Below are 24,994 nucleotides of genomic sequence, written 5' to 3' on the forward strand. Positions count from 1 at the left end.
TTCTCGCGACATTTTGCAATTCGTAACTGCCTTTTCGGCACGAACAATTAATGTCACGTTTTTAGAGGATTAGACACTGAAACTATTAAGAGCTGCTCGTCAGAATATTCCCTTTAATCTTTCACACGATGTAAACTTCCGTGGTAATCGACTTTGAAGTTTATTATCTCGTAATCTTTTCATCGGATTTTAATCCTTTTAGGCTTAAACTTGCCAAGTTCCTGAGCACTGCGTACATACGCAAGCAAAATTTCTCTGAGAAGCGGAAAACTTCGAAATTTTTGTATTTATCTATAACGGCATTGTTTTGCATTTATATTTGTATTTATCTAAATTTCAAGAATGTCTGAAAGTTGCGAAAATTAAGACATCGATATTTTCTTGGTTGCTTATGGTAGCTGGTATGGAAAAATTCTCGTTTAGCAATTACCTGTAGGAAAACGTTCAGAAGCAATCGTAATTAATAGACAGTGGAAAGAGTAATTGGTCGATCGCGAGTTGTTTTTCCACGCTTATTGTAGCTTTAAATCGCATTACATCTACAATTAGTCTTGAATTGTACCTCCGTAAAAAGAAAAACATGTTTCTCCACTGTAACAGCACAAATGACTCTCCCACGCATACGTCGAATACTCGCTGCGATTCGAATTCCAGGTATTTGTAGCTCGACGATATTTCTCGGAACACTGAAATTGGAATATTCTTCCCGCATTTCTAAGATTCTCTAAGAAGAGATTTTAAGCATCTCTAGGGAGAAATTTCTTGGAATATTATCTCTGTACTCTTTATGAACATAACGGGAACTTGGCATTATAATATACAGCATGTTGAATGCCGAAATTACCGATTTTATATACGGATTGTTACAACCGTTCGCGGAAGCTAGGAAAGCGCGTCAGCGAGAGATGTAAATTCTCGTTACAGTTAATCGACGCCGCGAAATAGTCGTTCCCCTGTTTCGGTTAAGACAACAGAGCTGATTTAATGAATGTAATACTGTATTAACAGGTTAACATAGAATGATATATTTTACAATAATATGATGAATATGTTACAGAAATTTGATTCGACTTTACGATATCTCTAGATAAATTCGTTTGCTCGTCAGATTTGTCGAAGTGTCACGTTTGACTTGTCAGAAAGAACTGATCCCCTTCGATTATTCCTTTGTCTCATTTGGAAGACGACCCCCACTATGCTCGGGTCACGCCACCGCTCGCGCCTATGATCACGTATGCCTCTTCTTGTGTGAAAAACGTAACGGTCAAAAATCGACGTTTCTGGAGCTCGCTGCTTGGCAACACCGTGCTCTCGTCGATACATTGTATATGATCCGACGGGCAGATAGACGGTCTGCCTGCGACACTGTAGGGCCGTGAGCGATGGTTAGAAAATACAGCCTGTGGTAAGCCACGTGGCGTGACACAGATTTTACAGATTTTAATTTTATTCGAAAGTTTTAGGTCAAATTTTTCCTTCGAAGAAGATTTTTCCGTCTTCAAAAGCGATTTTCCATCATTAATTGAAATATTATTTTTGCAGTGGCTTACTAGTGGGATTACGTATGGGAAAACGTTCAACTTTAAAGAGGATTATCTCCATCTCGGCGAGACTAGGCTCTCTGAAAATTGATGAATCCTGTGCAGACAATATCTATAGTAAGCAACGCGTCGTGGAAGCTTCAAAATATTATTACCCCGCTTTTACGTCGCAGATGTCGACAAAAATATTAATGAGATTTCCTAAGATAATCTCATACTTATTTATACCGTTAATTCAATCGACTAAAGAACAAGTGGTGAAGAACTATTAGCAGAATCCAGGGAAGGTTTTACTGGCAAGTTTTATTACAAAACATCTAAGAACGATTTACATCGTAATAAAAATAATCGCGCTATCTCGTCGCGTGACATCCGCTCGAGGTCTCTGCGATTTCTAATCGATCTACAAATACTTACACGTACATATGTACAAAACTCGTGGCCATACATCACGTTGTCCATATTATTTTCATCTCGTTAATATATTTTGTATATTTATGATGTTATTATTTTACTAGTATAACGATTATTGCACTATATTCTATAAGATGGAGCTTTTGTACGAACAATTTCAGGAACTTTGATAACAAAGGAAAGTACTAATTTTTAACATTAACTACCCACGACAATTTACGACAATTATTTTAACCTACGTTCTTACTCTAATTTTTATTCGCTCGCCTAATGATTGAATTTTTAATCAATCATTGTTGATGAAAAATTGCGATGATAATTGCATTGCGGATCTTTATGCAAATGCATATTTTCGTGGATACAATAATACAATTGAAAGATTTGATACAATCGAAAGGACTTGGGCAAATGTATGTTTCTATCCATTAAATATCATCGATAGTGCTGTACTTTTGGATATTTTACAAAATTTTGCGTCATACGCATTCTATGAATTTTCGTATCTTCGAATCACCCATAATTGCATAAAAATCCGCTGTTTTGTAATAATGAATATTAATGACGGTGGAATTTAAGATTCCTGGATTCAGTAACTTGTCTTACTCTAATACTTGTATTGCACGTTTTTGGAAGACTAAAGATTCTTTGCTCGAGATCAACGCGACAAATATTGTACTTCGTGGTGAACGCTTCGCTACAGCCTTTCGACCTCTGTGATCGAGTTTTCGCTTTTCCTCGATTTTATACTCGATTTCCGTAGCATGCTACTCCTTAAAGGTTCACCGCGAAGCGACGCTCTCATCGAATTCCTCGCACTGCATCTAGAAAATGATCGGAACATGGCGACCGGTGGTGTCTCCTCGTCCTCGCGTTTTCTGTCAAAACATTGCGTTTAAAAATATTGAATTCAATCGCTTAAAGATTTGAATAACTTCCCAACTCGATCCTTTTTTTCTGTTCAAAAGATTTAAAAAGCATTTGAAGAAAGAAGATAGTCCAATTTTCTTTTGAGAGATTTAACAAATTTTAAGAAGAAAGTAATACGAAAGCATACGAAGATGTAGATCTAACAGAATGCTTAAGAATCTTGAACTTCGAGCTTGAAGATCTGTGAATATCTTTGAAAAAAGGAGACCGAAAGTTCCTTTATGTGATTTTACCTTCCGATACAAGGTACATCCCACATCTTCTGATCCTTTCCAAAATCCTCGCCGTCCTGCAACGTCTGCGGAAGATCCTTATTCAATGTTTCCGGCAAAAAGAGAGTCAGAAGACCGCCCATAATTCCGAGTGTGCCCAGCACAAGAAGTGGTAGGAACGAGGACACAACATTGAGATATACTACAAACGGTGCGAGGATACTAGCAACATATCCCATTATATGTATCAAAGCTACACCTTGAGCTCTAACCACAGTTGGTAATACTTCAGCCGCATATTGGAGACCGATATTGTATGAAATGTTTATCCAAAATCGACCGAGAATTGCCAGAGAAGCTGTATATATACCTGAAAAAAAAATTTCAGCATTAGTTTCTAATTCTAATTTTTCATGAAATAATTTTAGAAAATTTTAAGGAATAAAAAGGGAAGAAATTATTTTATCTGTCTGCAGTTGGATTTATTTGATTGTCTACAATAGTTAATACAAGCATTTGCTAAGCTTAATACAAGTGCGCTTAGCTCTGAGTTAAGCACAAGCAATAAGCTTCTTATCTATAAAACGTTAATCTAGCCAATTTGAATCTAAGGGATTGTATCATGGATTACGGCTACTGAAAGCCATATAACACTGCTGGAGCGCCGAAGCCCGTCATTTTGAGGACTATTGCCAACGCTCTTTGATACATGCAGAAATATGAAGCGATCTCATGATCAAAGCAGTAGAAGAGGAAATATCTATATAAAGGATACATGATAGGGCTTGGAAACTATTCAGCAATGTAGCAAATGCTCTACAAGCATTTTCATTTTATAAATATTCCAAAATAAATATATAAAAAAATAAGTCAAAATTATCAACTTAGGTTGTCTAGAAGATTGATCGGTAATATAGAAGGTTGAATATATAAAAGTGAAATGTACGAACTATTGGAAACGGCAGAAGCCCAGATACTGAAGATACCAGAAATGATGAGGGAACCACACGCCAGCCATCTTCTGCCCCATCGATCAAGAACGAGCGTGAGGAACGTGTCAGCAGGCAGCTCGGTTGCGGCAGCAATCGTGAACGTAACAAACACGTCCAGGCCTAAATTATCGACGTTTCGTACGTGACCATCGAACACCAAAGAAATCGCCATCCTATATTTCGTAAAACAATTTCATATGATAAAGAAAGATCACGCTATCATATTTCATGTGAGAAGCAAATTCCTTGCTTCAGAAATGAAGTATTTTTAGACAAAAGATATAAAACTGTTCGTGAGATTTTTACAAGATATAATTCCGATTTTACGTCAATCTATTTGATATCTGTTTAATAGCGATACGAACCAAATAACAATAAATAGAATCGTGATATTCCGTAGTCGTGGCGTTCTAAATAGATCCAACACGGAGTACGTTTTGTCTGCTTCCTCCTCTTTGCAGATTCTGGCACAGGTTTCCTGTTATTAGCAAATTTTTAACTAGTTAATGTCGTTTGTCTGTTTTTTTTACAAATTTATATGAATCTGTTATGTGTACAAAAATTACAATAAAATCCGGAAGAAAGTTTATGTTATATTTGTATGAGACGATCCTTTCGAAATAGTTTACTTGGACGTTCGCAAATTTTTTCATTTTACTTTATAAAACATCAAACCTCTGAAAGTCGATTATCTCCTTATATCGTACGTTAATGTTAATATTAATAATATGATCTATTCATAGACTGAGCAGTTTCCAAATGTTTAATCTATTTGTATAAAAATTTTCAAAGATAAAAACAATATACAAATTCAATAAATAACATTACAGAAATAGGCAATAACAGACAATAACAGAAATCAACAGCAATTTATCGCTGGCAATTTAGGTGATGAATAAGATATAAAATTACCAGGTTGTAAACAACTTTTCATTACGTAAAAGACCCAATTAGACTTCTATTCAAAGAAAATGATTATATGATATGCTTAAAGGTATATAAATTGGTATTCATAGAACGCACATAAAGCAGGAAAGATCATAAAAGTAGAAAATACGGGAAAGATTGCAGTAATCGGCTTATTTACCCGGAATCGTCTATAGATGTCATCGGGCACCGTGGTGCCATTCAGTCGCTCGAATTTACCAAGGATTTTAATGGCCCTGTCTATCTGACCTTGGCTGACCAGCCATCGAGCGCTTTCCGGTATCAACCATGGCGTACCTACGGCTAGAACAAGAGGAACCGAGGTGACAATACAGGTCATCCTCCAGTCGGCCAAATAATAGGCGATCCAGGGTAGAATGCAAGTTGCAAATGTGAAGAATATTGCGATCGACATATTCGCCACGAATGTCCTCCACTTTGGTCCAACGTATTCTAATACTGGAATAAAAAACATAATATTTAAAAGAATAATCTGTGAAAGAAATATTCTGTGAATAAAGAATGGAACAATATATTAGGTTGTCGCAGAAATTTCTTTCGTCTCGTAAGGAGATAATAGACGCATACTATTTTTTGTTTTATATTATTTTATTGAATTATGTTCATTGGGACAAAATAGATCATACGTAATTCAATAAAATAATATAAAACGAAAGAAACTTTTGGGGCAACCTAACGCAATATGAAGAAGAAAAATTTAAGTTACAAATATATAAAAAGTAGATATACAATATATAGATTAATTTAACAAACGTGTTTAGTTCTACGATTAAATCGTGTTTAGATCTAATAACAAAGACTTTAATAATTTCCCGATGAATGTTCCAACCCATTTAAATTTCCGTAAGTGTTTCGATATTTATCGACAAGAATACGTTTCTATTTACGAATTATATAGGGTGGTTGGTAACTGGTGGTACACGCGGAAAGAGGATAATTCTACGTGAAAAAAGAAGTCGAAAATATAGAATAAAAATTTTTCGTTTGAGGCTTTGTTTTCGAGAAAATCGACTTTGAATTTTCGCTCAGTACGCATGCACTTTATCACGTCTCGTTATAACGGATCTCACTGTAGATCGTTGTCTCAATTGACGTTATTTTAAAAATTTTTTAAATTTTTAAATTTTTAAATTTTTAAATTTTTAAATTTTTAAATTTTCAAAATTTTAAATTTTCAAAATTTTCAAAATTTTAAATTTTTAAATTTTCAAAATTTTAAATTTTTAAATTTTCAAATTTTTAAATTTTTAAATTTTCAAATTTTTAAATTTTTAAATTTTCAAATTTTTATTCTATATTTTCGACTTCTTTTTTCGCGTAGAATCACCCCCTTTCCGCTTGTACCACCAATTACCAATCACCCTGTATTTCTTAAAGATACAAAAGGTAGAATCACGCGTAATTGGCAATATCATAAATTAACTGTGAAGAAACGGATCGTTAGAGTCAAAGGATCATTTACATAATTCAAATACGAGCGTGTGTTACCTTGTTAAGTTATTTATGGTAGATATTGAAAGATCGATAAGCCTGAGATATATATTTATGTCGAAACGAACATTCTCTACGGAAAGTCGATGAAAACAATTGACTTCCTGAACGAACATATCGACAGTGCAATGACAAGTAAATATTATTCTATTTTCGTACAAGAAAACAGATTAAAACGATGAAAAGTTATCGTGAGCAATTGAACTGACCTTCGCGATGAATGAATCTCGCAATTTCACGAATACGTAGACGAAATTAATGTCTGGTGCGTATACGTTCAATAAATTAGAAACGCAAGGTTGTAACTCTTTAATCGTATAACAGGACAAGATGCGGTAAACACGTGGAAATACATTATAGTGAACAATGTCTATTTGTAGCTGACGTAAAATAGGGAGTAATTGCTCTTAATGAAGCAAGCGTGTTAGCCACTTAATAGTAGCTTGCTTCTAATCCGGAATCACCTTCAATTAGTTGTAACTAGTGGCTTCGTAATAATTACCGCTCAGTGGTTGTTTCTTTTTTTCTTTTTTTTTTTTGCTTTATTATAATTGCGATGCTCGAACCATGTTTACCATGGAACTCGCTTCCTTATTTAAGATCACTTTGTACCATTGAATTTTACTTTTCATGCTTCATAACGAACCAATTTATAATTCATAATAAACCAAAATGACGAATGTTTGTTTATTAAATCACGAGTTTCAGATATTTCTATTCTCTAAAATTACCTAAATTAATTTTTATTAAATGAAAATTAAATAATTAATAGCTATAGGATAATATAGGATATTAAATAAAAATTAATTAATTAATAGCTATAGGATAATTCCACAAATCAGATTTCTCGGAATTTCCTGTTTAATTCGCCGTAAATTTTCCCAATAAACTCTGGACGTGTCTATACATAACGTGTCTATATTTAACGTGTCTATACATAACTGTTAATTCATCATTTTCTCGTAATTCTAACAAACCCTGCTTAAAAACTTTGACTACATTTTGGATTATTATCTCGCACGAATAAATTTTAAGCTATTAATCGCTTTCCTGAATATCTGGGTTGGTTATCAGCTACGGTACGAGACCAGCGAGTAACTCGGTACGCATGAACGGAAATAATTTCCCAAGTTATATCCAAATGTTTAATACTTTTCTACGTAGAAATTTAATGGGAAATAAGAATAGAAGAATCTCGCATTACGAAAATCAATTTCCATGAGATCTAAATATTATTTATGCTGTCTGTAATTTCAACATCTTCTTTCGCAAATCATCATCAACATCATCATCATCACCATCATCATCATCACCATTGCGACAGCCATTCTAAAATATATGTATCATTAATTTAATAGAAAATAAGAGTAGAAGAACCTCACGTTATAGAAATCAATATTCATAAAACCAACAAAATATCGTTTTTTAAATATATGTATCATTCGGATTGTATTGCCATTAAAATTATTCCCTTTACAACGCGTAGATAGGGCGAGGAGATCTTTTCTGTAGACGAGATATTATTCTCATAGAAAGGATATAGAAAGGAGAAGAAGACGTAAAGAAACTTCTCTGAGATCACTCGTTTCATCACTTCGCCTTTACTGCCTTTAATGTTACATTATTCGTGCAGAAAAAGTATTTGCTTTTCTCCCAGCTGTTTCCGTCACCCTGTAATTTCATATCGTGTTACCGTTCGATCAAAAGCGACAACTCATTTACTATAAATGAAGATTCCGTGCGGCACAGTTAGCAAAGATAAATTACAGACGATCGTATTAATAATAATAATCTGACCGATATCTCGCAATGCGACCGATCGAGAAACGCGAGCACCGTCCAACACAAGGACGTTGTTAATGTTTCGAAATTGATTAACGTTCGTTCTCTTCTTTCTTTTCTTTCGTCCCTTCCTGCTCTCCTGTTAGCTACAGCGGCACGTAAAAATATCTTAGCATTTATAGACATTTATTATTTATTTATACTTATTATATATGACGGTATCGTAATTAGTACAACAAAGTATTATTACGTTTCTGTTATATATTCATAAAGATATTGGAATTTCATTAGGATCGTAATAAGGTTATATAATAATTATATTGAATATGGCGTCAGAATTATAAATACGGTTATTATGATGCAGAGTTTCAATTAAGTAAATTTAAAAATGTAAAGATACAAAATTATTTAGCGTAATTATATGTTTCACAGTAATCACAAAAATATTTAATTATAAAAATACATTTATTATATTGATAAATCCCGATATTTGATAACCATTCATTACATATTTAAGATAATTATTCATGCTGTATATTTGTACTAAATAAATGTTTGCATTAAATATCTCGTAACTTCTATGTGCATCTTCAGAAATGCTTCAAACTTTACCATTATAATGATTACAATGCTAATGAAATTTCAGAATGTATTATATAACACATATTCTACATACATATAATTTTTCTGTGGTAAATATGTAAATGCTTTTATAAACTACTAGGTTTACACGCTTTGCAGTCTCATATTTTCCTCCCATTGTTAGCATTATCTGCAGTTTGTATGTGAATTGTATGAAGTTGATCGAATTCTATGCTTTCAACAAGCTGGTCGAGCGAGCTTCTGCTTGAATAAGTTATAAATCCTGGCAGGAAGAAAAGCACGTGTTATTGATATCGACTGGTTAGCCGGAATGTTGAATAGGAATTTAAAGAACCAACCTAAACTTTATCGAGGATAAATATATGGAAAATATGACTGCAAATAATACGTAAAAAATAATGGAAATATTCTATAGAATATTTGAATGTTTATTAGAGAATTTTAATAATAATATGGAACATAAAGAAGAAAGAAATTCGATGATACTAAATAATGATGATACTGAAAATTTCAGTGATTTTTATTAATATAAAATTAACATTAATATAAATAAAAACAAAATCTAAATATAACAAAATATAAATAAATGATATAGACGAACTTTTTAACTAAATATCGTTAGAAAGAAAAGTAACACAAGTATACATACGAAACAATACAAAAAATCCGCATCTATCTAGAGAAATTTGTTATAAATTTCAAAGTCTGTATAAATACGTATACTAATACATAAAGCTTCTAAAGCTCTAAAGTTTTAACGTTTAAAAAAAAGTACAAAAATATTTCTATTAAAATATTTATGATATTTTCCACGGTATTTTCTGTGCAGTTTCTACAATTAAAGATTTCCTCATCCCCATCGATTTTCCTCTAATTGTGAAACCCTCGGATAATCAAGTCTCCTTCATTTTATCTTCGCTGCGCTCGATTATAAATACGGAACAGAACATAGAATTATGTGCGAATCAATGAATCCGATGATGTAATTTGTTACGCGCTCGGAACGAATTAGCATCACTTATCTTAGTTTCAATCAATACCTCACTTTCTCAAGTCATTGATTAAAATACGATTTACATTCGTACAGATCGAGCCTTCTTCTCAATATTTCCGACGAATATTCGTGATCAATCGTTTAATCGACTTTGATAATTAGAATAGAAATAAGAAAATTCGAACGCCAAATCATTAACGAACCAGCCACTTGCTCACGAATCTTGTCAACTTGGCCTAGTTTTGTCGAACAAATTGTAAATTTTTCCAACCTCGGCTTGAGTCATCGAGTCACGGTTAATGCACGTCACCTGAGTTTCGTTGGTCTCGATTTTCACAATTGGAATGCTGTCAGCAGGACAAACTTGCTATTCGATCAAGAAAACCCGTTTCAATGACTCGTCTGATAAACTGTCTACCGTTAAAGTTACGTTAGAGCGGTGTAACGTTTATACGTACTTATAGTTTCTTCGTAATAGTTTCAATAAGGGTTCTTACGTTTCAATAGCTTCAATCAGGGTCTTAACGCTGTAGTTTCAGGGTATAAAATATCTTTCAAGACAGAGACTAGTCTAGATTTTCTCTTCAGTATACTGATATTAGAACAATAACTGGAAAATATATTTCTACAGTATTATAATTGAAATTTTTTCATGTAGAGTTATAATAAAATTTTGTATTATAAATTGCCTGTAATCATATCGATCTTATATTAAACAATTTATTAGAATTTTCAATGGAATATTTAAAATGTTACTTGATTGTTTTATTTTATTATGTGATATTTTTACGAATTTTAAATAAGTTTTCTAGAAGATGTACATTTTAATTAAAATCATATACATGTATGTATGTATATATATACATAGATTTATAGTTGTGGAAGCGTTCGTTATAGAACCATTCATTCGTTACCTTCGCCTTCCGTTGGGAAGTGAAAATTTATGAAAACCGTGGTATGCCATAGTTGTTCAGAAATGAAAAGCAATTTTGAACGACTAATCCTTTGTAATCAGAATATTGTCTCGTTAAAAGAGAAAACAAAATTATAATTGATCGCGAGTATAAAGGGAAAATATTAGTATAGAAAATGATTGCGAAGTAAATTTTTTTAAATATTATAAATATTCAATGGTATATATAAATCCAAATATCTTAAAATTTGATATTTTTATCTTACATAAAATTCTTATGAAATAGGAAAATTAATTTTTCTCTGTCTCTCTCCCTCTCTTTGATATAAACGCTGCAGTTAAAAAATAAACATGTATGACCTCATGTATATTCATACGTATTTAAATATCTTCGTAACTTTGAATGATTTTCAATTTCATTTAATTTGTTGCATGGCAACGTGAGTTCTGTCGCAAAATTCATATACTTGTAGAAACGTCAATCGTAAATCAAGCATAACAACAGTTTTAAAGTATGTTGTAGAGATTACTTTGTTATTTAAATTTAGAAATCTTCCTGCTTACAGTAATTACAACAAGTAACTGTACACCATCGTATTTAGAACAGCATTTATATATATACCAATTAATTAAGACTAAGTCTTAAGATAAGACTGATTAAAATATTAGCTTTCGTATCATTTGTAATATTTTCATACATGATTATAAATAATTAATGCTATCAAAATGAAACGTAAAAACTGATTTAAAAAAAAGGAAGAAAGACGCTTCATTGGGAAATAAGGATACATACGTACAAGTATTTTTTGTAGCCACTGTGTGTCTTTCAAACTCAATTCCAAGGTAAAAAAGAAATAATTGAAAAACGGTTACCTAATATGTACATCATAGTGAAGCAATTATCGAAGGCGAATCCAACGAAGAAACGACACAAAGTGAACTGCCAGAAGCTAACCGTGAACGCAGTAGCCACCCCAGCGAGAAACCCCATTAGATTAGCTCCAATCAAAGCTGGTATTCTTCCATATTGATCAGCGACCCATCCAAAAATTAATCCTCCGAAGATAGCGCCGATAAAGAAGATACTTTGAGCTATGGTTGGCAGTGCATCGTACTGACAAACCCATCCCAGCTGCAACAGAAAACTACGGTCGAATAATTTACTTCTGATCACGATCAGCATCACAGGAATCTTATAGCAATTTCAACGTCTCAATTAAATGAATTTTCGATCAAAGTTTCGAAATTTCTAATGAAGCGCGCCTCTGTCCTCTTTTCTTTTCTTTTGAGGAAAAAGGAAGGAGAAGCTTAAGACCCTACGCGTTCTCGCGTCCTTCTTCTCCTCGAGGAATAATTCTCCTCCTGACGAGCGATGCAAAGTTCATGGAAATCCAGTGGAGCAAAAAGTCTTGCAATTTATGTCGAACGAATCTGCATGTTCGCGCTGTTGCTCGTTATGGCGTTTTATTAAAGTTTCTTTTCAATCCGATATTTTCAATTTCAGTTTTATCGCATGCAGTTTTATCAGCTTTCATAACTCGACATTTTTTATCCTTTTTTTTTTCTTTAAGTATTTTTATAAGTATTTATTCGATTATATCTTATTTGGCAATGTAACTCTTGAATTTAGAATGTACTCTGTAATTTCACTACATACACTAATTATTACTGCAGTATGTACTGCACTAATTATTACTGCAGTGTGTACTAGTAATTATGTTACGTACTATAATTTTCCTATTTGGAAATCGACATTGTTAATTTTCCCATTTCTGAAATATCGATCTTTCCAGAAACGTTTATTCGACCCTTTCCATCGTTCTTCTTTCTTTCCAAAAATTGTACACTACGCTTATTTTTTATCGAAATAGATCATGAAAATAATCGAATACGACATACACAGTACAAAGGGATTGATTGATAGGAACAGATAAAATAATCAAAAAGCAGGAAATTACAGGTCGAACATTTTGTGTCACCTCGGATGCTACAGACGCATAAGGGACGGTGGTATAATTAAATTCCCATCCTTGTTGGCAATCTTTCGTTGGCCACGATGGGTCCGATACGAGGCTTCCATTTAGCAAAATTTCCGTGTAATTTACGTCGTACATGCTGCATCTCGAGTAACCTTCGCGGTTGACTGGTATCGCCAGCGACAGCCTGAAATGAAGGAGAAGATAACGTAGATTGGTTCACGTTCTTCGATGTCGATGGACTTTCCGACAAGCGATTGATTAACGTTATATTTGAAACTCGACAAAAAACATTGGGAATCTCGAGTATTTGTTGAATTAATAATATTCTATTGATTGTTAGTCGAATATGATAAAACATACTTGATTGGAATTTCATTTAAAGCGAAGAAAGTTATTTAATTGGATGTACGTTAATTGCTGTTCTTCTGTCTCTACAAATTACTCATTCCTTTGTGTCATCATCCTTTTCGATTATTATTGTCTCGTATTATTATTGTCGAGTATTATCTCATGGTTAGCATCAATGCTTCCATCGTATCAATTTGTTGCGTTGTGTTCGTACGCGTTTGTAGAATATATAATGAACAATGCAATAAGACATGAAAGGAACTGAATTAGATCTAAACAGATAATAAACAAAGATAATCCAGGATTTGCGACCTCCGATGTATGTCGAAAACACTTACTCATTAATAACGAATGTTATTAAGATAATTCAGTGACGGTAATTGCGTCTGTTATTCTGATGAATGTTACATAACGAGATAGGAAGTCGATGTTATGATGACTGGCGCAGTCTGAATCAAATCAACCCTATTCACAACCAGATAATACCGTCAAACGATGTTTACATTATTATAATATGAAATCCAATTTGAAGGCTTCGTGAAGTTCCATTATCCTCCGATGAAATTATGAAATAATGGCGCAATTTAATGATAAAGACTATTATTATTATACACTATATCGTATTATTATATGCCAAATAAATGACAAAATTCTCATTAGGCTTATAATTAATAATCTGTATAATCTGTTAGATTGTCTTTAACCAGATAAATATGTCAATAATTTTGGCAATGGCTATCATCACATACTTTATCGAAAGAGAGAACAATGGTTCTCTTTAATCGTCGAAAGAAAACTTCGCGGCTCAGTGAAAGTTCTCCTACAAATACGTACATAGCATAAAAATCGATAACACGCGGAAGTTTTACAGGAAAAAAATCAAAAAGACTTGTTGAGCAAGGCAAGAACTTTCCAATAGAAGGTGAGCATAATAGAAAATAACACTTGCACGGATGCTTGCGCAGGAGTCGTTGAGTATATTAAACTAATACTAATTATGAAACAATGTAACAGTAACGGTATTAGTCGTAATTAACATACTATCCTTAATATTATCGTGATATCGAAATTTCTTCCCACAAGATCACCGATTAATTGCATCGATTTGCGAAGTTCTTAGTGTTCGATGATTATCGTAGTCGAGAAAAGGTATTTACAAGATATTAACATCCGCATCTAATCACATCTCGTAGCATCGCGATTTATCACGCGTATCGTCTAACCTTTACATGAAAATTGAGCGAACGAACGCTTCGAACGCATTACGCAAGTGTACGTTACATTTTTCATTAGCCGATAAAAGCTTTCAAAAACGAGTTAATGAGCGAATGATACGTGGCATGCGCGAAAGAAACTAATGCTTGCCCATAGAATAGCTGAAAATGATTCGAAAAGTATACTAGCAAAATAACAATAGATTCAGATGATAACTGACCAGCCGACCAGGATTAGTCACAGCCTTTTAACAATTCTATCGATTTTTTGCTACTATTATACTTATTTACTCCAAAGCTAAGATCCTACCTAGGCTAAACTGAACGTTAACTATGACTCACAGTTGGAAAATGCACTTATCTTATACGTAATCATTTATCAATTACTGAGTTCGTTAAGTTCTATTTTTGTTTGCTAAAAATCTTCCATTAATTAATCATCGCTATATCGTTGTTTGCTATTGTCTTTCGTCCGATCGACAACCATTTACCCATTCCATCGTTGTAGAATTATTCATTTCTGATTTTATAATCTCGTATTTAATATCATCGCGAATTTATTTAAAGGCACGTGCGATATTAGGTCACAGTTTATACATTTGTTTTATACATTTCTGCGAAAACTGAAAGGGCAAAATGGCAAAGCGTACACGTGGCACGTGGAAATGTATAAAACATAGGAAAGTAGCGTTTTTTGTAACGTTTAATCGAGGTAAAACAATTTTTATCCAGCTTCTAGTTTTTTTCTGCCGTTTTCTTTATACTCTGAAAAACATGCGCAAAAATCCGCAGGCTACGTATTATGACGTAAACGGAATGGAACGAATCAGTAATGAAATAAATTAAGTAATATTAAAATATTAAATAATATTAATATTAAAATATTAAATAATATTAATATTAAAATATTAAAAAATATTAATATTAATATATAATATTATAATAATAATAATCGATAATAAAAGAAATTAAGAACAATAGAACACATATTCGATTTATACTAAATATCCGCGGCTGTCCTGATATTTATTGCCAGTCGCGTACATACGTTCAAGTTATAATTTCTAATACCATTAGAAAGTTAGGAGAATTTTAATCGAGAATTAGCTCTATACCCCTTGAACGTAATTTGTTCGCCACTTAATCGCTGCACGCGGTAAACACTAACGAGCAGCTTTTAAACAAAAGTATTTGTACGTTATAGTCAACAACGAGGTGACTAGCTATTAGCGCGTTCTCCTGTTTCATTGAAATTTTAATTGCATCAACATAGTACGTTCTACGGTCGACGTCTTAACATAATTGTACGGATCGAATGTCTTTACGTAAAACTGTCCCGTGCACGTTGACAATTCGCGGCCAATCAACGATATCAGGCCGAATGTTACGTGCTCAACGCTATTTTTTCGCGTTCACGCTCTCATTGTTTGCGCGAAGGTTCAACGCGTTCGCGCGGCGTATGCGATAATACGCGCTCCGGGAATTTTATCCAGGGAACATTGTTCGAACGCAACACGTTGCAACACCACATCCTTTGCCTCTCTCGAAACGTCATAATAACGAATTATGGTGCAATCGAACCATGCGCGTATAGCAAAAAGCAATCGTTTCTAGCCGTTCACTTTGAACACCGCGAAGGTTAATTTGGCAACTACATATATATCCACGTATTGTGTTCCTAACGATTGCCAAATGCTATTTTCGTGCATATAGTGATGCCATCCTTTTGTTACGAAGGATTAGCATCAGAGAAATTTTCGGCTTATTACGCATATTGAAAATGTAACGTAAGATTGATCTTTTTTTTCAGCAAATATGCAGAGATACGCACAGGTGCGTTTGAGTATTAAACCTACTGGTTACATTTATTGGAACGGATTTTACGCTGTAAAACATACGATGTGAATGAAAGTTCGGATTTATAATAAAATAAGCAGAAGATAAAATCGGAAAAAGGATCTCAGTAAGACGATAGTATTAGGATAGCGTTAGGAAACGGTCAAGATAAAGCCAAGATAAGCCAAGATAAAGCCAGCCGAAAGATGATTCGTGGAACTACAGGAAAGTGTTGAGCTATCGATCCGTCTCATAGCGCTGATGCGAATGAAAAGCGAACTAAAAGTTGTGCGTTTAAGCATTGAAATGTCTACATACTACCACGAAACTACGAAATATTACTAATCTTCTATTTACAACGAAGCTGGTAAGTCTGGTGACCAATTTACACGAAAAAAGATCGAGTTAGAGACACGATAACTCGTTAATGAAACTTCTCATCTAATCTAAATCTCTAGAGAGAAATCCTTAAAGGTCGTAGACCCTTAATAAATAATTTACCGATTACGGCGATAAATCCCCTGATGCTCGTAACTAATTTTACACTGAAAACGGATCACCAAAGTTGCAAGACTTCCGAGTTGGAGGGAATTACGCGTTAATGAGAGCGTCGCGACGTATAGTGTTTACAAAGTTTGCATGGAACACAACCAGGAATAAGCTGGATCGTTGTCGCCGTTTATGATCGTATTTCCGAGATGAAAGAAACAGCTACTATTATGCAATCGATCGTTTCGAACTGGTAAACGGCGTAGCGAAATAAAACTCGGTGTAAGTCTTAACATACGTTCACTAGCAGGAACGTGTTTTATTGAAACTTTTACGACTCGCTACCGGCTGCTCCAGCCGTTGCATTATTTAAATAACATCGAAGGTTGTTGACCTAGCAACCGAACGAAGGTGCGATCCGATTGAATGTGGATGTAATTACACCTTGAAATACCTTTCGTCATCGAGCATTTCCAATTCCCCGAGTGTTCTTCATTTTTGTCTTCATTCTTAGTCTTTACGCTCGATATGGTCGCGATTTGCAACAGAATGTGCGATCGTCGCGCGTCGCCGTTTCGACAGAATTAACGTCGTTGGAATCTCACAACGATTGACAAACCGCATACTTTACTTCGCGCGAAAACCACGATGAACGAGTTATGTCTAGTTCGGGCTAATTTCTTTGAAGTAGTCAATCTGTTGATTTTTAATTTATGCTTCAATTTATGCTTATGTATTTTTAATTTATGCTTCAAATATTACGAATCGAAGAGCCAGTGTGGAGAATATGAAGGGTTGAGAACGGATATATGAGAGTAATTTCAGGGAATAGAAGCTTAATTCCTGCGAGGGGTATATCAGTCCAACGATTCGTGGCTTTCTCCCCAATTAAATGCCAATGTTTATCGGATTACCGCGATATCGCGATTTAACGAACCTTCCAACTTCCTCGGCTTCAAATATGATTTCAAAGGGGGGATGAAGAAGAGGAGAGAGGCAGAGAGTCAACGACCGTGCTTTTATCGGTAATTGAACGATGCGCTAACGTAAAAAGCATCCATCGTGCGCATCCAGGCGCCTATTCACGGTACGCGTAGCGATCCGTCGTTGAATCACGAAGCACATATATCAAACATCAATAATGATAATAATCCTTCGTCGCCGGAATTTTGTATTTTAATCTATGCAAGTGTTTCGAGGTGAATGTAATGCGGACGCATTTTTCGTCAGCATTTCTTACGGCTTTTGCGTTTTTATTTCTACTACTATTCACGTTAAATTTCCAGATTATATGATGTGAAATCTTCTCTAAGTTATTGATTTCGGCATTTTAATATTTTATGTTCCATCTTCGTCACTTTGGTAACATTGACAAGATGCAAATTATTTTATGAAAAATCTACTTCTATAATTAAATTTATGGTAAAAATTATTTTTTGACGTTTTCGTCAATAATAAAAAAAGAAAGGTTATTGCAAAAATAAATTCAATTTTGTTTTCACGGATAAAAAATATGGAAACGAAGAAAATTACGTTTTATAAATAAATCTCTGATTTCGTTGATTTAAAAAATTGAGAGAAAGTATTACGTAAAATAAAAATTCGTATATACCTATGACCTTTTCTATTCGAAGCATAACTTTTTGTTTCAAAATTCTTTAGTAGAAGGAAGTGTTAAAATTATTAATCTATCGTATGACAGAAATCTCTATCTGTAAACGCTAATTGAACGATGCGTTAACGTAAAAAGCATCCATCGTGCGCATCCAGGCGCCTGTTCACGGTACGCGTAGCGATCCGTCGTTGAATCACGAAGCACATATATCACACATCAATAATGATAATAATCCTTCGTCGCCGGAATTTTGTATTTTAATCTATGCAAGTGTTTCGAGGTGAATGTAATGCGGACGCATTTTTCGTCAGCATTTCTTACGGCTTTTGCGTTTTTATTTCTACTACTATTCACGTTAAATTTCCAGATTATATGATGTGAAATCTTCTCTAAGTTACCGATTTTGGCATTTTAATATTTTATGTTCCATCTTCGTCACTTTGGTAACATTGACAAGATGCAAATTATTTTATGAAAAATCTACTTCTATAATTAAATTTATGGTAAAAATTATTTTTTGACGTTTTCGTCAATAATAAAAAAAGAAAGGTTATTGCAAAAATAAATTCAATTTTGTTTTCACGGATAAAAAATATGGAAACGAAGAAAATTACGTTTTATAAATAAATCTCTGATTTCGTTGATTTAAAAAATTGAGAGAAAGTATTACGTAAAATAAAAATTCATAAATACTTATGACCTTTTCTATTCGAAGCATAACTTTTTGTTTCAAAATTCTTTAGTAGAAGGAAGTGTTAAAATTATTAATCTATCGTATGACAGAAATCTCTATCTGTAAACGCTAATTGAACGATGCGTTAACGTAAAAAGCATCCATCGTGCGCATCCAGGCGCCTGTTCACGGTACGCGTAGCGATCCGTCGTTGAATCACGAAGCACATATATCACACATCAATAATGATAATAATCCTTCGTCGCCGGAATTTTGTATTTTAATCTATGCAAGTGTTTCGAGGTGAATATAATGCGGACGCATTTTTCGTCAGCATTTCTTACGGCTTTTGCGTTTTTATTTCTACTACTATTCACGTTAAATTTCCAGATTATATGATGTGAAATCTTCTCTAAGTTATTGATTTCGGCATTTTAATATTTTATGTTCCATCTTCGTCACTTTGGTAACATTGACAAGGTGCAAATTGTTTTATGAAAAAATTCTACTTCTATAATTAAATTTATGGTAAAAATTATTTTTTGACGTTTTCGTCAATAACGAAAAAAGAAAGGTTATTGCAAAAATAAATTCAATTTTCTTTTCACGGATAAAAAATATGGAAACGAAGAAAATTACGTTTTATAAATAAATCTCTGATTTCGTTGATTTAAAAAATTGAGAGAAAGTATTACGTAAAATAAAAATTCGTATATACCTATGACCTTTTCTATTCGAAGCATAACTTTTTGTTTCAAAATTCTTTAGTAGAAGGAAGTGTTAAAATTATTAATCTATCGTATGACAGAAATCTCTATCTGTAAACGCTAATTGAACGATGCGTTAACGTAAAAAGCATCCATCGTGCGCATCCAGGCGCCTGTTCACGGTACGCGTAGCGATCCGTCGTTGAATCACGAAGCACATATATCACACATCAATAATGATAATAATCCTTCGTCGCCGGAATTTTGTATTTTAATCTATGCAAGTGTTTCGAGGTGAATGTAATGCGGACGCATTTTTCGTCAGCATTTCTTACGGCTTTTGCGTTTTTATTTCTACTACTATTCACGTTAAATTTCCAGATTATATGATGTGAAATCTTCTCTAAGTTACCGATTTTGGCATTTTAATATTTTATGTTCCATCTTCGTCACTTTGGTAACATTGACAAGGTGCAAATTGTTTTATGAAAAAATTCTACTTCTATAATTAAATTTATGGTAAAAATTATTTTTTGACGTTTTCGTCAATAATAAAAAAAGAAAGGTTATTGCAAAAATAAATTCAATTTTGTTTTCACGGATAAAAAATATGGAAACGAAGAAAATTACGTTTTATAAATAAATCTCTGATTTCGTTGATTTAAAAAATTGAGAGAAAGTATTACGTAAAATAAAAATTCATAAATACTTATGACCTTTTCTATTCGAAGCATAACTTTTTGTTTCAAAATTCTTTAGTAGAAGGAAGTGTTAAAATTATTAATCTATCGTATGACAGAAATCTCTATCTGTAAACGCTAATTGAACGATGCGTTAACGTAAAAAGCATCCATCGTGCGCATCCAGGCGCCTGTTCACGGTACGCGTAGCGATCCGTCGTTGAATCACGAAGCACATATATCACACATCAATAATGATAATAATCCTTCGTCGCCGGAATTTTGTATTTTAATCTATGCAAGTGTTTCGAGGTGAATATAATGCGGACGCATTTTTCGTCAGCATTTCTTACGGCTTTTGCGTTTTTATTTCTACTACTATTCACGTTAAATTTCCAGATTATATGATGTGAAATCTTCTCTAAGTTACCGATTTTGGCATTTTAATATTTTATGTTCCATCTTCGTCACTTTGGTAACATTGACAAGGTGCAAATTGTTTTATGAAAAAATTCTACTTCTATAATTAAATTTATGGTAAAAATTATTTTTTGACGTTTTCGTCAATAATAAAAAAAGAAAGGTTATTGCAAAAATAAATTCAATTTTGTTTTCACGGATAAAAAATATGGAAACGAAGAAAATTACGTTTTATAAATAAATCTCTGATTTCGTTGATTTAAAAAATTGAGAGAAAGTATTACGTAAAATAAAAATTCATAAATACTTATGACCTTTTCTATTCGAAGCATAACTTTTTGTTTCAAAATTCTTTAGTAGAAGGAAGTGTTAAAATTATTAATCTATCGTATGACAGAAATCTCTATCTGTAAACGCTAATTGAACGATGCGTTAACGTAAAAAGCATCCATCGTGCGCATCCAGGCGCCTGTTCACGGTACGCGTAGCGATCCGTCGTTGAATCACGAAGCACATATATCACACATCAATAATGATAATAATCCTTCGTCGCCGGAATTTTGTATTTTAATCTATGCAAGTGTTTCGAGGTGAATATAATGCGGACGCATTTTTCGTCAGCATTTCTTACGGCTTTTGCGTTTTTATTTCTACTACTATTCACGTTAAATTTCCAGATTATATGATGTGAAATCTTCTCTAAGTTACCGATTTTGGCATTTTAATATTTTATGTTCCATCTTCGTCACTTTGGTAACATTGACAAGGTGCAAATTGTTTTATGAAAAAATTCTACTTCTATAATTAAATTTATGGTAAAAATTATTTTTTGACGTTTTCGTCAATAATAAAAAAAGAAAGGTTATTGCAAAAATAAATTCAATTTTGTTTTCACGGATAAAAAATATGGAAACGAAGAAAATTACGTTTTATAAATAAATCTCTGATTTCGTTGATTTAAAAAATTGAGAGAAAGTATTACGTAAAATAAAAATTCATAAATACTTATGACCTTTTCTATTCGAAGCATAACTTTTTGTTTCAAAATTCTTTAGTAGAAGGAAGTGTTAAAATTATTAATCTATCGTATGACAGAAATCTCTATCTGTAAACGCTAATTGAACGATGCGTTAACGTAAAAAGCATCCATCGTGCGCATCCAGGCGCCTGTTCACGGTACGCGTAGCGATCCGTCGTTGAATCACGAAGCACATATATCACACATCAATAATGATAATAATCCTTCGTCGCCGGAATTTTGTATTTTAATCTATGCAAGTGTTTCGAGGTGAATATAATGCGGACGCATTTTTCGTCAGCATTTCTTACGGCTTTTGCGTTTTTATTTCTACTACTATTCACGTTAAATTTCCAGATTATATGATGTGAAATCTTCTCTAAGTTACCGATTTTGGCATTTTAATATTTTATGTTCCATCTTCGTCACTTTGGTAACATTGACAAGGTGCAAATTGTTTTATGAAAAAATTCTACTTCTATAATTAAATTTATGGTAAAAATTATTTTTTGACGTTTTCGTCAATAACGAAAAAAGAAAGGTTATTGCAAAAATAAATTCAATTTTCTTTTCACGGATAAAAAATATGGAAACGAAGAAAATTACGTTTTATAAATAAATCTCTGATTTCGTTGATTTAAAAAATTGAGAGAAAGTATTACGTAAAATAAAAATTCGTATATACCTATGACCTTTTCTATTCGAAGCATAACTTTTTGTTTCAAAATTCTTTAGTAGAAGAAAGTATTAAAATTATTAATCTATCGTATGACAAAAATCTCTATCTGTAAACGACGAAGCCGTACACGACTCATCAGAGTGTTTTCGATGAAAACGAAACTGAGAATTTCCTTCTCCTGCGCAAAAACGAAATAGATAACAAAAGAAAAACGATCGCCTAGTCATCGAGAAAGTGCTAATTTCTCATGCAATGTAGATAAATACCGTGACAGACACTATACACCGTACAGTAGAATGAATCAACGTTTTACACGCAATTCATAAAAGCGACAAGACCCCGCATTTCCCTAATTATATGTTGCGAACAATAGAAAGATTGCGACTCGGTTGCCTTGAATTCTTACGTACATTTACAAGAGGTACAAATACTTTTATCTAATGGAGAGATCAGATCATAAACGGAAATATGCACTGGAATGATACGAGAGAAATCTCAAATATAGTCTTGAGTCTAATTTTACTCGACAAAGGGCTGTATTAAACTTTGCTCTTAATTTATCGAGCAGAGTGATCGATGAACTTGAATCTTTGTAATCCTATTTGCCTTTATAAACGATGGGATGCTTCGAAAAGTAAGTTCAGTTAGTGGACTCTTCTATGTGCACTTTTACGAGATTATATCTGTGCTCAGTAGACGAAATCAATACTGGTGCCGACACGATGAAACGAATTAATTTTCTTCATTATCGGTCTCGGCTTTTATCTGTACGACAAAGAATTATCGAACAAATAGCTAGTGACCCACTTGAAACGAATAAACAATAGCATTAAGGATAAATCAACTATAACAGACAATTTATTTTCTTTTACGAACTTTTCATATTGATGGATTTCTACAAAAGAAATGAATCTTTTATTCTATCCTTCTATCGTCTATTTCTATCCGATAAACAACATTTGTTGATTCGCGCGCTTCGATTTATCAACGTTTCTGTCAAAACAAACAACGACGATAAGATCTAAAGGTGCGACTAAAATCTAAATCCAAGCGAAAGACATACTTGCAGATTTCAATCTTAACTTTTTAGTTGGACTCTATTTTGCAAGAAAGTACGATGTTTTATGCACCTTTCGTTCGCTGTGAGATTCTGCAATTCCGGTACCCAGCACCAGTGATCATCCGGTATCAGCGTGATGAAGATCTGCGAGAAGTAGACCCATGCGACGAACGAAGCAAAAGGGATCATCAGAATAAACAGGATCTTCTGATAAAGACCAAAGTCCCCGACGTACGGCAACAATTCGTCGAAATCTATGTCTTTCGTCTCTTCTTTGCCACTCCTGTCTGCTTCTCGCGTTTGAGGGTTCATCGAGTTGCGACAAGGCATCGCGTTATTCTCGCGGTCGCTCAAATGAACGGAAGTTCCAAATTTCTCTTGCGGTGGCATTTTCTCGGAAATCATAAATTAATCGATCGATTTGAACGAAAAAGCGACCGATTATCGCTATTGGCAGCGAAATCGCTTCCTTTTCGTCCAAGTCACCACCAAGCTCGCTTCGGTGGTTCGTTTCGCTAGAAAAAATCGCGAATTTTACTGCGCCGAACACATGGTCCTGTTCGTGTTCACCTCGACGTTGGCGATCAAATTTTTCACTCGATCTGGCTCGAAAGACTACGATTTTCACGGATGAGGGTCAACCACGTGGACTCCGTTCGTCGTCGACATCGCGCGAGTCAAATGATAAAAATCTTACAAGAACTGTAACAGAGTCAGGCTAGTCTGAAACGACCGATATATAGAAACAAAAGGAGAAAACTGGACAAATCCTGACTTGAAGAGATCGTAACTGAAACGATCAGTCTTGTAGCTGGCTATATAGCCGCCGACCGAGAGGTACTTACTCCCTCTCTTCTACGTGTACAAGTAGAATTCAGTGCTCTGCAAGTGGCATTGAACAGAGCGGGGATCGCGTCAATCAACATTGTCATTGGCGTTTGACTAATTTCTTTCGCGCTCTCCCCGAAGACAGGTCAACAAGATCGTCGGATCGTCGGCTTGCCTTTTTTTTGCTCCTTTTTCTTGTTCCGCCATTTATTTATTCGTTTAGTACCCTTAGATTAAATGATCAAGGAGGTGGATGATGAGGTGTTATATTCTTGATAGATGAGGTATAATGGTGTGAAAAATGTTTACAAATTCGCCAGTTTATGGTCCAAAGAATCTGTTGATGTTTAAAAGAATTTTATCTGATATTGGATATACTAATATCCTTTATCCTAATACCTTTTATAACTAACTAATAAATAATAAGAAAAAAATAATAATAAAAACTCTAACTCTAATAATAAAAAGAAAGAGAGCTTAAAATTTCAGAGGATATATCTTTATTCCATTAGTTTTATGTAAAAACTATAGATCCTATATCCTATAGAATTGTAATAATACATATTTTCAAGTAGTATATATATATATATATACTCTTCCCTCATTTCTACGAAATGTCATGCCGATTAGT

General features: G+C 33.6%; 1 protein-coding gene across 2 annotated transcripts; it reads right to left on the reverse strand.

Moving 5' to 3' along the window:
* Nucleotides 1–1,822: 1,822 nt before the first annotated feature.
* LOC100748019 (organic cation transporter protein) lies at nucleotides 1,823–24,340 on the reverse strand. 2 transcript variants are annotated; one of them, XM_003492399.4, is made up of 8 exons: nucleotides 23,606–24,340; nucleotides 12,797–12,980; nucleotides 11,691–11,949; nucleotides 5,174–5,472; nucleotides 4,452–4,564; nucleotides 4,045–4,259; nucleotides 3,116–3,464; nucleotides 1,823–2,830 (listed from the first exon to the last, which is right to left on the reverse strand). In XM_003492399.4, the coding sequence occupies exons 1-8, from the start codon at nucleotides 23,938–23,940 to the stop codon at nucleotides 2,650–2,652; spliced, it is 1,935 nt and encodes a 644-aa protein (XP_003492447.1). In that variant the 5' UTR covers nucleotides 23,941–24,340; the 3' UTR covers nucleotides 1,823–2,649. The 2 variants fall into 2 exon arrangements, with proteins under 2 accessions (XP_003492447.1, XP_033178802.1); XM_033322911.1 differs by lacking the exon at nucleotides 23,606–24,340 and adding an exon at nucleotides 16,696–16,843.
* Between the last annotated feature and the right edge of the window lie 654 nt (nucleotides 24,341–24,994).

This window comes from Bombus impatiens, unplaced genomic scaffold (genome assembly GCF_000188095.3).
Source record: "Bombus impatiens unplaced genomic scaffold, BIMP_2.2 scf_0724, whole genome shotgun sequence".
Classification (NCBI taxonomy): domain Eukaryota; kingdom Metazoa; phylum Arthropoda; class Insecta; order Hymenoptera; family Apidae; genus Bombus; species Bombus impatiens.

What these genes read in the sequence shown, in the direction of transcription:
- LOC100748019 (XM_003492399.4), bottom strand. Translation starts at nt 23,940, where the DNA reads ATGATTTCCGAGAAAATGCCACCGCAAGAGAAATTTGGAACTTCCGTT. An exon ending in AATCTCACAGCGAACGAAAG is followed by an intron (nt 12,981 to 23,605) that starts GTGCATAAAACA and finishes CCTTCATTTCAG; the next exon opens with GCTGTCGCTGGCGATACCAG. An exon ending in GGCTTCTGCCGTTTCCAATA is followed by an intron (nt 3,465 to 4,044) that starts GTTCGTACATTT and finishes TTTTTTTTTCAG; the next exon opens with GTATATATACAGCTTCTCTG.